This window comes from Haemorhous mexicanus, chromosome 1 (genome assembly GCF_027477595.1).
Source record: "Haemorhous mexicanus isolate bHaeMex1 chromosome 1, bHaeMex1.pri, whole genome shotgun sequence".
NCBI lineage: Eukaryota > Metazoa > Chordata > Aves > Passeriformes > Fringillidae > Haemorhous > Haemorhous mexicanus.
In genome coordinates, this window is record NC_082341.1 from 83,470,691 (window position 1) to 83,485,542 (window position 14,852).

Genomic DNA, 14,852 nt, shown 5'->3' on the forward strand with positions numbered 1-14,852 from the left:
CAGCTGCAGCTAGTGTGACAGCTTTTGCATACAGTGGCTTATTTTGATTGAACAAAGGAAGATGTAGTTTATAATTCAGAGGTAAATTGTACTTTCAACACAGTGTACTTTAAGTGATCTAGAAATATTGACATCCTGATTATTTGACTTTATATATATGGCTTCAGTGCCTGGAGGGAATAGTCTTTAAATGAATCTGCTTGGACCTAGCAGTAGCAGTTACAGGCTTAGCTGCACATGCTTTTTGTCTTTAGCAAGAGGTGCCTTTTTTTGGTTCAGTTGAAACAGAAAATCTTGAATTGCTGGGTTTTTTCTTCATCAATTATTGTTGTTTGAGAAACCAAAGGCTACATTTGTAAAATATAATACCTTTGCCTAATGGGCCTCATTCATCTTTATATTTCTTCTAGGCAAACTGGATCAAAAGAAAGGGAATGAGGGATAGAGTAAGTGTACAAGACCCTTTACATACAGGAATAAAATAATATATTGAAATAAATTGCATCTTATAGCACTGCTTATTCTGCTTTCTTTTTCATTTTGCACCTCCAGATTGTTTTACAAACTTGTAAAATGCAATTTGTTGAAAGTCTGAATAAAGGTCTCTGATAAAAAAGTTATGCAAATAACAGGTCAATGTGCAAATATTTAGCAATGGTTAAAAAGCTGGTCACTATCACTATTTGGATATATGTTTTAAAGAGTTTTGACTGACCATTATTGTCATTGTTGAGAGAGATTTACATATGGAAATTATAGAGAAATCAAGGAAACTGGCCGAATCTTTTCATGTTTAGGGTTTTCTTGGCTTTGTCTTGTCTTGTCATATTGCTTCAGGCTAGCTATCCCTTCTTGGCATGAAAGCTGCACTTTCAGTAAGGAGAGGGGGTGATTTCAGGAGAGATTACTTTGTCTGCTTCAAGCCTTCTGACTTGTTGCAGTGTCTCAGGTCTGTGTAGGATACTTCCACAGGCTCACTCTTACAGCTGCTGTCTCGGGCAGCGATGGAGCTGGTGCAGTGGTCCTTGCTCAAGGATGTGCAGGAGGGAGCAATCTAGCCTGTACAAGTTCTGTGGAAAAAGATTCAGTTTTGAAGCCTTTTCTAAGGTGTCCATCACTTTATGCTGTGGGTATATGTTGAAGGTGTGTTTCTTTGGAGGAGGTTTAATTGTATTTTTTGTGGGAGTTGGGATTGTATTGGGTTTTTTGGTTCCCGGGGGAAGAGTTTTGTTTGATTGGTTTTCCTTGTTTTGTTTGTGCATCTTTAAAAAATACATTTTTTATTTTTCACTCTAGCAGTGTATTAGGTGCAGTCTCCAGACTCCTTTCTCCTTCCATGCATAAACAAGTGTAGTGAAATGGGTAGAAACTTAAAGAACTTGTGATAAGGTTTCTATCTACTGCCTTGATTTACTGTTCTTCTGTGAGTTAGGGCCTCTAAAGATTCTCCTCTAAGTTGTTGCAAGTAAGCTTCTCCTCACAGTTCCCTACAATAATGTGTTTAAATTAATACATCAAAAATCATTCATAGACTTAAATTAATAAAATAGTGAAATACACATAAATACCTAGAGGTTGAGGTAGAGAGTAGTTTAGGCTGTTACTCTTTTTTTCTGAGATAAATGGTCAAAAGTGTATTTACACCTTTCTTTATTCTTCCTCCTTTCTTCTTGTTTTTGGATAATCTAAATGAGAGAGTGTTTCCTGTCTCAGTTCTTGCCATGTGAGATACATGCAGTGAAGATACATGCAGGAAGAGTTCAGCTAGTAAGGAAAAAACTCCTTGGCCCCAAAATTCTTCCACAGCATGACTATAGCATGTGTCAGAGACCACCTATGTCATGTAAGTAGTCTGTCATGAAAGTGAATGCTGCTTGGATTGAGAGGCCAAGGAAAAGTGGTGTTGTGAAGGAATCTTTGCTTCTACTACTGAGTTTTGTTCACAGGGGACAGGTGGGAGTCGTCCTCTTGATACCTGCAGGGTACAAGATATCAGACCGGTTAACATTTACATCTTGGTCCTTACTAATACCACTATTAGTTCCATGAAATGAATTATCTTTCTTGTAATGGAAACCAAGCCATCCATACCTATGTGTGTATTTAATATTTGGGTGGAGGGTGGTGGTCCTTTTCTTTCTTTCTGGAGAAACAACAGGATTATCTTTTTGCTGTGTTTGCTGAGTAGAGCTGGTTTTTTTTTGAAATTTGGCTGCGATATGGAAGCTTGGAACCATAAAGACCATGAGCTTCATTTATAGCCATAGAGACAAAGAAGGCTGTGATTTCAGTGCAAATGTTTCATTTTATTCTTGTTTAATTATTTTGCATTATATTCACACATCTATGAGTATTTATGAGATTTTCAAAATGAAAAGAAATAAAGTGGGTTTTTTTTGTTTGGTTTTTTTTTTTTTGTTTTGTTTTGTTTTGTTTTACATGGAATTACTGTATTCCTAGGTCTTGGGATACTTGCTGATGTACTGTGTGCAAGAAAAACTTTTTTTTGAGACCTTATAAAGGCATCAGGTCTTCATTTTGCTTCCTAAATGCACAAACACAATTGTACAGAAATATGAATTAGAAGTAGCTGTTAGTAGTGTATTTGTATGATCTTTAAGTTAAGAAGAGGAACACTACAACCACATAAACTACTTGAATTTGTGTAAGAATAGTGCATCATACATATAAAGATCAATCTTACGGATAATTGACTATAAAAAATTGGAACCAAGTGCTTTATGCACTACATGCATTAGTATCCAGAATTTCTGTGACCAGATACTGCCTGTTGTGAGCCACACGCAATTTGTAGGGCCAGATTCTTATTGGTAAATGACATCATAAGACACTACTTAGGAAGGTAAGGATATGAATCTAACTGCCTCAAAGCTTCTCCTTTTTTTGCAGTAACTTAAGAAAATATAGCAAAGAAGCTAAAATTGCCTATTAAATTTACTGCTCAGATGTATTATGCCTTTGATCTATTTATTTTAGTTTAAATGAATGAGGATTAGAAGTGTCCACATCTAGGCTGGAAGACTACCAAAGGCAGCAAAATAAGGTGGTGAGAGAAGAGCTGTTAGTCTTATGAAAGGTGGTGCTAGTGATGCTAGGGACCAGAGTTTACTATCCATTCTGCCTTCTGCATGTAGCTTTTAGAACACAGTGCTGTTACTGTGGAGTGTCTTTTCATTAACAGCCCTCTGTTTTATGCATTTAGGATGTTTATTTTATGCAAATAGAAAGTTTCCACCTTATTAAACAGCACACTACAATTCAGTGAGATCAAGCATATTAGAACTCAAAATTGCTGATTTTCTTTTCCTGAATGTCTCCATTAATTAGCAGAGTGACATTTCTGCCTTTATGGAGCTGTCTTAAATCTCTGGTCTTCCTCCATGAAAGGCAGTGATGTCTCATTTCTGCACGTCATCAGCACGCAAGCCTGTGTGACTCACTAAAGCTGCTAGTGGTGAAGGATTCTTTTGGGTTGTATGATTAGGTTGTAACTGCTTGGCACATTTTTAGTGAGGAAACTAAAGGAACTCAGTTGGATCTAAAATTATATTGACAGTGTACATATTCTATTACTTATATAAGGGTCTGGTTATTGGATGTTTCAAAAAATCAGGGAGTTGAACTTCAACTTTTTTCTGATTCAGAATGAAAACCATTGCAATGTTCATTGGTATCTAAATTTTCCTAGAAAGGGGTCTTCATCATTTGAGTCTGCAATTCACAGCCTTGTCATCAGTCAGGAAATGGATGGGGACTAAGCCAGTGTCAGAACCAGTGACCCTCATGGCTGTAAAGCAAAAGTGTGTGTCAGAGCATTGAGGTGAATCTTGTCCTACCCCTTTCTGTGCTGTTCCATGCAAACTCTACTCTAGATAGGCAAAAAATACATGCTCTAGGGCTGTTCTCTCAAAGTAGTCACTCACATGACGGAACAATTCCTCTTCTACCTTATACTTGCAAGAAGTCAGAGCACTCCTTCGTTTCTGAGGAAAGCAAGGCAGTGGATCAAAGTGAACAGGAAAGATCGATTTAAATATGTTTGCTCTATTTAAGAGGATAAAATAAAAAATGTTGGAGAACATTCTTTTCCCCTCATGTTACAAAATAAAGGAGGGGGGTAATGAATATCATTTTTTTAATCCTGCTGGGTGATCAATTTTCCTAAATTGGGTAGCTGATGATAGGTTTGTGAAGTAATTAGAGGAGCAGCTGACAGCATAATTTTGAGTAGTCAGATGCTAAACAAAAAGAAAGCAATGTTGTTTTGTTTTAAACTTCAAGAATTGTCTATTATTTTCTATGGATTGCTCTCATTCTTAAATAAATTTCCTTGAATTCTCCAGGTGCTTTTCCCTCATGAGTGCAAGAAGAGTAGACAGTTAAAAGAAGTGACTGCTGTGGAGGGCAGCATGACCACCATGAAAGGAAGCTGCTTCCTCACGCTGCTCTTGGCAGGCCTTGGAGTGTTAGGAATTCTGGAGTCAACAACAACAGAAGATACCCACTGCCACAGAGCTGAGCACCCAATTATTGCATACAAAGGTAAGATGTAAATTCCAAAAGTCTTCTCCAGTAGTAGGCTAAGTATTGTGTAGTCACTTCATGGAAACCTCTGTTTTTAATGTAGAATGACGTGGGGAAAAAAGGTGCATTCAGTGCTGTTATATAAAAATCTGGGCTGTATTCTGTGCCAATTAGATGCAATTAGGCTTTCAAATTTTGTTCAGCATTTGTAGCTGAATGTATCACTTAAAGGTAGGTGACTCATCTTCCTTTGTGATTAAGACCAGCCTGTGCCGTTGCATGAAGTTATTCCTTTCCAAGTGCACAATTTTCCATGTGTGCACCTAATTTCATGGAGTTGCTCTTGTCCCATTCCTTCACTCCAAGCAGGTGTCTCTGGGTGGCAGCCCCGCCCTCGAGCTTATCAACTGGTTCTCTGGATTTGGTGTTATCTACAAACTTCACAGACTGTGTTCTATTGCCTCCCATTCCTTATTAAGGCGTTAAACAGGATGGGTCCCGGGATCAACCCTTGTGTTATTCCACTTGTTGGTGGCTCGGATGGAGTAAGGGGTATTAAACATTTACTCTCCAAATGGTAGTTCTTGAATACCTTCTGCTGAACAGCAGATGCCTTCTTTGATACCTTAGTGGTGATACTGAGTCCCTCAGCATCATCCATTTCTGCTGCCAGTCGGTCGGATCTGCCCAAGTTGGATGTTTTCCCTGTTCAACCTTTCATCCCTGTTCAAACTTCCATTACTATTGGAGTAGTTGAAGCTGTTCCTGTTTTCCTTGACATTCCATGCAAATAGTAACTCCCACTGAACTTTGTTTAACCTGACATAATCCTAGCTTGCCCATATGGTCTTTCTTAATTCCTCCTTGTCCCTGCTTATGCCTGATACAGCCCTTTTTGGATTGGAGCTGCACAAGTTCCTTCTTTCACCAGGACAGTATCTTCATACATGTGGTTGTCATCTTGAGTATTGGGGTGGAATGCTGAGGAATAGTTGGAACAAAGCAAAGAATACTTGGAGGGTGTTTTCTGTAAAAACCTGAGGCATTAATAACTTATCTGCCTTTTTTTTTTTGTTTATTTGAATTGAGAATTTTCCATTACTGTCACAACTCAGAGGGAGTTCCAAATAGTTTCTAGTTATGAGGATGTAGGGATTAAGATGTATTATATTACACACTGCATTCCTCCTGTTTCTCTAAGAAAGCACATGTGTAAGTTTTTTATTTCAATGAGTTAGAATTTATTGAATTTTAATTGGAAAAAGATTTGTTTCCATTCTTTTCATAGACTTTGAAAAAATAATGCTGTGTTTTTTCCAGAAACTATTTTTTTCTGGCACTTTAATAGTTTAATAATAATAATAGTACCAGCTGTCCTGTTCTTCAGTACACTGGAGAATGAACTCTGTACCTCAGAACAGCAAACCACCAGTGTATTGTGATTGATGGGCTAAATAGTGTGAGTTATTCTGATGAAATACCTGGTTTCCTTAGCATTCGTATTGTGGTATAATTTAGTTTAAAATACTATTTTTTAATCAGAACATGCATATACAATACTCTAAATTAAAGTAATTAAAGTGGAATGGGTAAAATTCTGGTACTTAGCTTCTTAATTTCACAAATCAAGAGATCACTGCATGTACTTTTTGATTTTGTATATACAACTGTAAAAGAAAATAATTGAGACTCATTAGCAGTGTTATGTTGTAGGAGTTGATTAAAAATGTGTTGTTTTATGAATCTAATTCAGCAAATAGTTAGGAGGGTTTTGTGAATTTAGACTGATCTTGCCTTCTAGACCTCTCTTGTTCTCTGTCATATTTAATCTGATGTCCTTCCAGTTCTAAGTCACTATGCTAAGGCTTTTGGGGAATAGAGGCCATATTGTTCCAGCTGCATTTTTTGATATAGCAAAAGATAGCGTCAGAGCTTGAGTTTACTGAAAAAAACCCAATTTATTTTTACTGAAAATATATTTGGGAAACATAATTATATAAAAACATTAATGATCAGATCTTTAGTATGAGATCTAGTAAGATTTTGAATACCAGAGTCCCTCTTGACCTTTATGGTAAAAATACCATTAAATAGTACATATCCATACCTTAGACTTTATGAACCAACATCTCTTGAAAAATATTCTGACAAGTTGTAGTTCGTACTTCAGACAATGATCCTTTATAGTCCTTAATAACTCTTGAAAAGTACAGGTAGAAATGCATTTGCAGTGCAGTATACAGCGTGGGATAGCTGGGTGACCTAGTTGGTGTGGGCACGCAGCATTTAACTTGTAGCTGTAGGACCACTAGTTAAAGGAAAACAGAAGTTTTGAGACCCCAGGATAAAGTGCCTGAAAGATTTATCTTTGAATCTGTATGATAGGAATGGATTAATTGGGGTATCAGAATATAAGAAGAGAGATGTGTGTGAGAAGCCACTCTCTGAATGAGTCATGCAATAGGAGTTGGCAGGTTTCAACCAGCCACCTTATTGATATCCGTATTCTTCCTGAGACATTTACTGATTTCATGAATGCCTATAGGAAAATGCTCTCTGTATCTATTGATGTCGTTAGTACTGCTAGACCAGTGTGGAGTTGAGAAATCAATTTGTAAAGTTAAAATCCCTTTGAGTGCTGCATTAGTGCCCTGGTCTGTAAAGTCATCTTGTTGCAGTGTTAGATCCACCAGAGCTAAATACTGTGTGGCAGGCTGAACATCAACCAAGGCTGAGTGCTATTGAGTGGTAGGTGCTTTAGAGCTTTTAAACTCAGTACTAACTTTACAGAGATATCAACACTTTTATTTTACTTATAACTGATCAAAGCCCTTTTTTGTAGTTTCTGGTATGCCAAAGTAGCAATGTACTTATTTGATTTGTCTTCCTTTGAGAGGTAAGGTAGATGAAGTATAAACTATTAAATAAAACTAATGGAGTGAGAGTCTGGTGTAGTGTATGGGTGAACAGCTGCAAAAAAAAAAAAAAAAACCCATAATAAAAAGACAAAATAGTCCCCAGGAGTTGTCACAATGAAATATGAAATGGGAGTATATCTCTGGAAAGAGCTTGCTTTCTTTCCCACTGCTCATCAAAAATTGCTCACTTAGGTGATGATTCTTTCAGGGTACCTTGTGTAGAGATGCATATACTATTTCTAGCACTGATTTTTCCAGCTAAATAGTTTTAGTTGAAGACTGTGATATATCTCCTGATAGGAAATGGCAAGAATTTCACCCACCAGTTGAGAACTTTTGCTCAAGTACTTTGTTAGCTGGTGGAAGAGGAAAAAGAAGATGCAGTAGCAGGAAATGCACACACTTTGACAGGATACTTGACATGATCTCAGGGATTTCATTTAATGTCTCTCATACACAGTATTAATAACCATTTTGTAACAACCATGTTGTTTATCTGCATAATTAATATTGGGACTGTAAAATGCACCTTTTTGCTCTCCCAGAATCTATAATTAAGAAAATCTGCTAGAGAAGATGTTGGCAGCTCTAAAATTTCTTATCATAGAGCTTCCTTAAACTAGAATAAGGTGCTTTGTGTCTTCCTTGGAAGCTGAAAATTTCCTTTTCTCATTATTTAAAATTGTTAGGAATTATCACAGAAAACAGATTTATATAAAATAGACCTCTAAGTATTGGGTTGACAGGATCAGCCCAGGAGTGAGCAGTTGAGTGAAACTGACTGATGGTTCAAGATCCCTCTTTGAAGTTCCTTTCTCTCTCTCTCTAAGGAGGAGTCTGCATCTAGAAGTGCAAAAAATGTCCTAATCTGTTGAAATGCAGGCTTAAAGAAAAAGTAAATAAAAAAAAAAAGGTAAAAATAATCTGTCTTCATATGCTAAGAATTCATTAGCTATACTAAATAATTCCAATAGTTGGAGTCAAGAGCTTATGAATCAAATGTAACTTAGAACTGGGTGAAAGAGGGTGCAGATCATGGAATGGATACACAGAGACTCACTGTGAAAATCCTTGACCTTTGCACACCTTTCCAAATGCTTACAATGCAAAAAAAAAGGAAATTATGCTTGAGGTAGCTTAAGAGTTAGGACAGAAACAGGGCTTAAATAAGCTGCTCATTAAAGATGTTCTTAAAAATTTTATTTGTATTAAATTTCATTTTATTTGGATACACTTCTTGTTTGCATGCAGATATGAAATGTTAGCTCTGTAAGTGTGTTAGGGTTTATTGATGGTCAGCTACTTGGAAAAAACCCATTCCCCTAGTACAGTGAAGGAATTATAGTATGGTGTGGTGTTTAACTTGAACAGTTAGAAAAGGCTGTAAAAACCACATTTGCTCTATGGGAAACAACGACGCTTTATAAAGGTTGAACTATTCTTAAGCAAAAAAACCTAAAGCAAAATAGTTTAGTGGTGTTATGTTAGTCTAAATATTTCCAGTATTTCATAGTCCACCTGCTCTACAGAACCTTTGTGGTAGCTCTCTGTGGACCTGACCTTTTATTAGATCATAAAAAAAACCCAACAAAACAAAACCAAAAATGAAAACAATCAACAATAATGATATAAGTAGTTACAGTGGCAGCTTGTTTCCCCAGACACACACTTTTGCTGAACTTTGAAACACCAGACATTTCAAAACTCAGCTGAAGACTTGTTCTGTAGATAGACCATATTGATGAAGTAGAAGTGAAGGGGCCATCACAACTGCTTAGCAGCATGTGAGGGAGCTGGAAAAAAAATTGACACAAATACAGTTTCAGGTGTGAAATTTTAGGTCTGTCCTGCAGTTTACCTGCATAAAGTTGAATTTCTTAGGCTTTTCTATAAGAAATGAAGTGCAGTTGTGAACTTGACTTAATTGATCCTGGGAGAACAGCAGAGATCATTTGTTCTGGGGCAAGTCTCATTATTCTAGGCTCTCATGAAATAATCAGAATTTAAAGTTGTGCTGTCTCAACAAAAAAGCATCAATTTACATAATTTTAGAAGCTATATTTAGGAATAATTTAAATACATACTATGCTGTAACAAAGTTATCTGTTGAATAAACATGCTCAAAAATAGCATGTCTCAATCCATAGAAGAAATGAACTTAAACCCTTCATTTCAACTTGAGGTTAACCAGAAAAGAAAAATAGCATAGTTATTTTTGATTCCTTGGTTAGAGAATCCTAAGAAATATATTTTCTTAACCTTATTGTCTGACCACCACAGAACTCCCTTAGTTGATGTTTGTCTAAGTAATATAGACTCAGTACATTGCTCTGCTCATTTTATCCTGTGGTTTGTGTATGGAGTGCATGCACTTAACATGTGCCAAGAGGAAATAATGTGTGGGCTGAATGAAGGAGGATAAATGGCATATGAACTTGGTTTTGTTTGTACTCTTCTCTTTCTCCTAATCTTGTTGGAAGTTTCCTTTTAAACTAATAGTGGTCTACTAAGCTGCTTAGTTTTTTCTTTTTTTTCCCCAGTTTTTCATAAATACATTTCAGAGATGATCTGCCAGAATCTGCAATGGGATTAAGGTGTATTGCTTTCCATTCTGTATCATCTTTTGGGTTTTTCTTTAAATGAAGATGATTCATCAGCGAAGAAACATGGATTGCTAGATGTTGCAACTTTGGTTTGTTTAGATGATAGGACTACGAGATTGTTTGCACTACTTTGCCAAGAACCAGCCCCTCTTAAGGAGGGAAATAATTCCTTTACCAGTTCTATACTTTTTTTGTATTGAATCAGGTTTGCTTTTACTTTTGTATAGGTGATTAAGCTTCTGGTAGGGAACAGCAACCTTCAGCTCTTTACTGTTAATAAAAAAAATATCTTGGGAGACTGAACATTACTGTCCTCCTATAATTCCCTGAATCACCCAGTGTCATTGGTGCCCATTCCCATAAAAATGAAAGAATGTCAGGGGATAAATTCTCTAAGCAAAGGACTTGCATACAGCTACTTTTTTTTCCCCTCTGAAAGTGATCATTTTTTAAAGCAAGCATCAGTTCACAATTATTTTAGCATCCTAGTCAAGTGCTGGACCTCCATGGAATGCTAATAATTTTCATAGATTTTTGTTAATATAAAATTATCAGTGGCTACAATGGCTAGTGAGCTGTGCAGACATGTCCTATGAGCCTTTCCATGGCTGATTTGTTCCTTATTGCCCTAATGTGGCTCTTTAGGGCATGTGCAGTTCTGTGGTTGTTAACAAAGAGCAAAATGAGTGAGAGGCTCCTGCCGCATTCTACTATCTGTACAGAGTGGTCAGATGGACTTAAAATCTGGAATTTTTGTTCTTTTTCTTTTTTTCTTCTTCTTCAAAAGAGCTGTGTTTTTGATAAAATGTTGTAAATCATCCAAACTGGGATATGTTAAATAAAGAGATCAGCAATCAAGAAATAGAGCTTGTATGCAGATGAAGTTCTGTCAATTTTTTTGTATGTTGCTTGGAGCAAGAGGGAGCACAATATTGCTCTCATTTTTTCTTCTGTTTCATTTTTTCCCCCCACCAGATAGATTTTCAATTCTTTTAATAAGAAAAGACTGTAGAAAAGGGGGCTCAGGAGTGACCTTATCATGCCCTTCAACTGTCTGACAGGAGGCTGTAGCAAGGTGATGGTTGGTCTCTTCTCCAAAGACACAAGTGGTGGGACAGGAGGAAGCAGCCTCAAGTTTTGTCAGGGAAGACAGATATTAGGGAGAGCTTTTTCATTGAAAGCGTTGTTGTGCATTGAGCCAGGCTGCCCAGGGAGGTGGTGGAGTCACCATATCTGGATGTATTCAGTGGAGAAGTGGTGTCTGGGGAATTGTTTTAGTGGTGAACTTGGCAGTGCTGGGTTAACAGTTGGACTTGATGATCTTAGTGATATTTTCCAGCCCAAACCATTCTATAATTCTAAGTAACTCAGCCTGCTAGGTCAGAAGAAATGTCAACAATGGCTGTTACTGACCATCTGATCCTGGGCAGCTTTGTTTTTGTACTTTGTAATGACACAGTTACTGGAATGACTCATCCCAGTGGTCTTCCCTTCCAGATCCTGTGCAGTGTTTATGGAGCCTATATTGCTGTCACTTGATGGCACCTGCTGCCCTTACTGCCTGTCACCAAATGTCACCTCCTGCTGCCTGTCACTTTGGATGAAGGACTGGGGAAACCCTGGCCCATCCTTTGGTCTTGCTTCAAGTTCTAAAGTTTGAAGAATTTTAAGAGGTTGGGAGGAAAAACATTACTTCAAGTTTGGTTTTCTTCCTACTTTCTTTAACAACTAGAGCCTTGCCAATAACCTTACCAAGATACATTCTGTTTATTAGATAGCTTGGCTGGAAATAGAGAACCACAGTCAGTGTTTCTTCAAAATGTTTTTTTTTTTTTTTCACATGCTTTCTTCCCTGTCTTCATTCTGTGGCAGTGCTTGTCTGCTCTTGACAAGGCTTCAGAACGCTGGGTAGCAGCTGATTTTGTGTGGCTGAATGTGGTAGATACTTACTTGTTACATGACAATTTGTCATTTTCAGGTTGGACCAAACCTTGACTTGTCATAAGCTTGTCTTTCCATTTCCAGTGCCCACTTCAGATTTTGTTTTGATGGATTTATAGCTATTTTCTGCCATTTCTGAGAATTAGGACCTGACTGTTTTACAGTCAGCTCTACAATAAATCTACTAAAGTAGTTGTTAATAGTGACAAACTCCTAGAGTTTAGCAGTGTCTTTTAGAATAAAAGTAAGTTCTATAAAGAGAAGTGTTGACTGTAGTGTTGTGATTCTTTCTTTTTTTTCTTGCATGTTGCTTTCTTTTTTTTGGCTTTGGGGCATCCTTTTATTTTTGTGGTGGGGGAGTGGAGGAGGTGGGGAATATATTCCTCTTTGAAGTCCTGGCTCCAAACTCTTAAAAAAATGAGTGTCAGGCTTTGTTCTCTCTACCCTTTGTCTTTACAATATGTCTTATTTTGTTGGGTTTTGTATTTCTTCATGAAATATTATCTGACCTTTATTTTGTGAGCTACAGTCTTGGGCAGAATTGATAGATCAAGAAATTTTATTTTGCTGACACAGTGTAAATAAAAAGGTTTATTATGTTCAAATACCAACACAAGTAAGAATGCATCATTGCAGGATGGTCAGTTCTAGCAAAAAAAGCAAAAATTGAAGCATAGATGTTTCCAACAAAAGTAACAGTGCATAACTGTCTATGGGCAGACTGTGTTCTGTTTCTGCTCCCAACAGTACATGTATTAAAATTGACCAGATTTCTTTAGAAAACTCCGTCTTGAGAGTAAATAATGATTTCCCATCACTGTACAACACGATTTCCTTCAACATGAATTCTTTGGCTGGCTGCCAAAGTCAGCATGTAAGTGTTAAAATGCAAAAGATTTTATAAAAATCTTTTGAATGCATGCATCTGAAGAGAGTGAGTGACTGAGGATGGCAAATGTTTTTCATGATCAGTCTGTCCCTCCGTCACATTCAGGAAGATTGGCAGCAGCAGCAGCAGCAGCACAGGGACCAGAGGTGGTAACTGTAAGGAGTAGCTGCTCTCCCTGGAAAGAGCATTAGGGCTCTTTAGTGCTGGATGAGGTGTGAACTTAGTGTTTTTTGATTGTGCTGGAAGCACTGAAACCACTTTCATCTAGGTGGGGGTTCAGTCTTTTTTGCCTTACACTTTCTTGTATTTGTATGCAATATGTGTGTTTGAACAATGAAGCATAAACAATTCCAAACCCTTGTTCAGAAAAATAAGAAATAAGTAGGCATTGCAGCAGATGTTCCTGTCTCTTCCCTGAGGGCGCAGACAGTCAGAACCCAAATTCCCTTTAATTATCCCAGTAATAGACATATGCACACACATAAGAATGCAGCAATATGTACTTCTAGCTGGGGAGCTCTGGCAGGGCAGAGAAAACAGGAATGCAGGCTAGATTTTAGATCTTGAAGGTTAGAGTGCATTGTTCAAGCAGGTGAGGGAGCTGGGGCAGGGCAACTGCTGTGGCTGCATCTGCCCTGCCTGGAGAGCAGTGGGCAGGTGGCTGGGGCAGCCACTTTGTGCCTTCTGAGAGAGTCCATGAAAGATGAGAGTAGTTGGGTAAAAGGAAGCAAGTTTACCATAGGCTTAAGAAAGAAGCTCAAGTTTTCATGCATTCAAAGTCCAGAAACATATACTGTATTAGTATGTTCATTTTCTCTTTTCCCCATTAATAATAAATTACTTACAGCCCTGCCTCATTACCTCCAAAATTGTTCTGAAGCTGTAATAGCTGTTCATAAAATGAATGCGCAGTAAACAGGTGGTGAACTTTCTGGAGAATATCAAGAGGTTTATGGTCTTGGGATTTGTTTTATTACAAATGATTTCAAGTGGAGGAGCACGAGAAGCTAACAGAGCTCCTAGATAAGGCTAGATGTAGATATTTGTTTCTTGGCTTCTGCAGTTCTCTTTATATGGAAAAGCAAGCTTCAGGGCTGTATTAAGCTTTAATGCTTAGTAGAAGGAAGGCAGCTGCTTTGTTTATGGGATCTAGAGACCTCCAGAATACTGCATCTTTAAAGGGATCTGTAGTTTTGAGGTTGCTTTGTCTTTTTGTTGGTTCTTTTTTTTCTTTCATTTTTTTCTTGCCCCCACCCTATAAGCAAAGATGAGCTATGAACTGCAGATGGAGATCTGACATGTTTTCATGTTTCCAAAGGAGAACCAAATGTAGTGTGGTTAGACTTAAAAGAGGAATCTTTTAGTTTGTGGTTGCTGATTTAATCATTTTGGGCAACTTTGTAACTTCATCTTTTCCTTCACAGAGGACTGGATTGCATTAAATAACCCTGCCTAGACAGTTTTTTTTTTTTTTTTCTTGGAGGGAAGAAGTGATGTTATGTTTTGTTTTCTTATATCTTCCAGGACACCGTTTTTGGAAACTGTAGAGTTCCTACTGTCTAATCACTAATTACCAGAATGCCTATATTTTCAGTGTTACTCAGATTAAAACATATTCATCATTTCTATAGGAAACATTTTGAATTTTCAATTTTATTAAAAAAGGGCTTGCCTAAACCTATAAACATATATTCTTTCATGTCCCAGTTATGATGTCCATCCACATACTCTTAATTCTGTACACAGCCCTGGTATAAATAAGTTCTGTATTGCAAATGAAATGTCTTTTTCATTAAAATGCAATACTGAGTACTGTAACAGATCTGTCCTAATCCTTCCATTTTACAGAAAAGCATTAAATGGTGTTGGACAATGCTGTAGTTTTGTTGTTGAACTACTGCTCTTCTCCTCATATGTTGTGTCCAGCCTGCGTCTGGTGTACTCCATTTAGATTGT

At 37.3% G+C, this 14,852-nt stretch overlaps 1 protein-coding gene across 10 annotated transcripts in view; it reads left to right on the forward strand.

Moving 5' to 3' along the window:
* The window catches only part of SEMA5A (semaphorin 5A), a 320,230-nt gene that overhangs the window by 94,047 nt on the left and 211,331 nt on the right, over positions 1-14,852 (forward strand). For all 10 annotated transcript variants that reach the window (XM_059854936.1, XM_059854946.1, XM_059854910.1 and 7 more), the window contains one exon: positions 4,365-4,563. In XM_059854936.1, coding sequence (XP_059710919.1) covers positions 4,431-4,563 — 133 coding nt within the window. In that variant the 5' untranslated portion in view covers positions 4,365-4,430. The remainder of the gene's footprint in view (positions 1-4,364; positions 4,564-14,852) is intronic.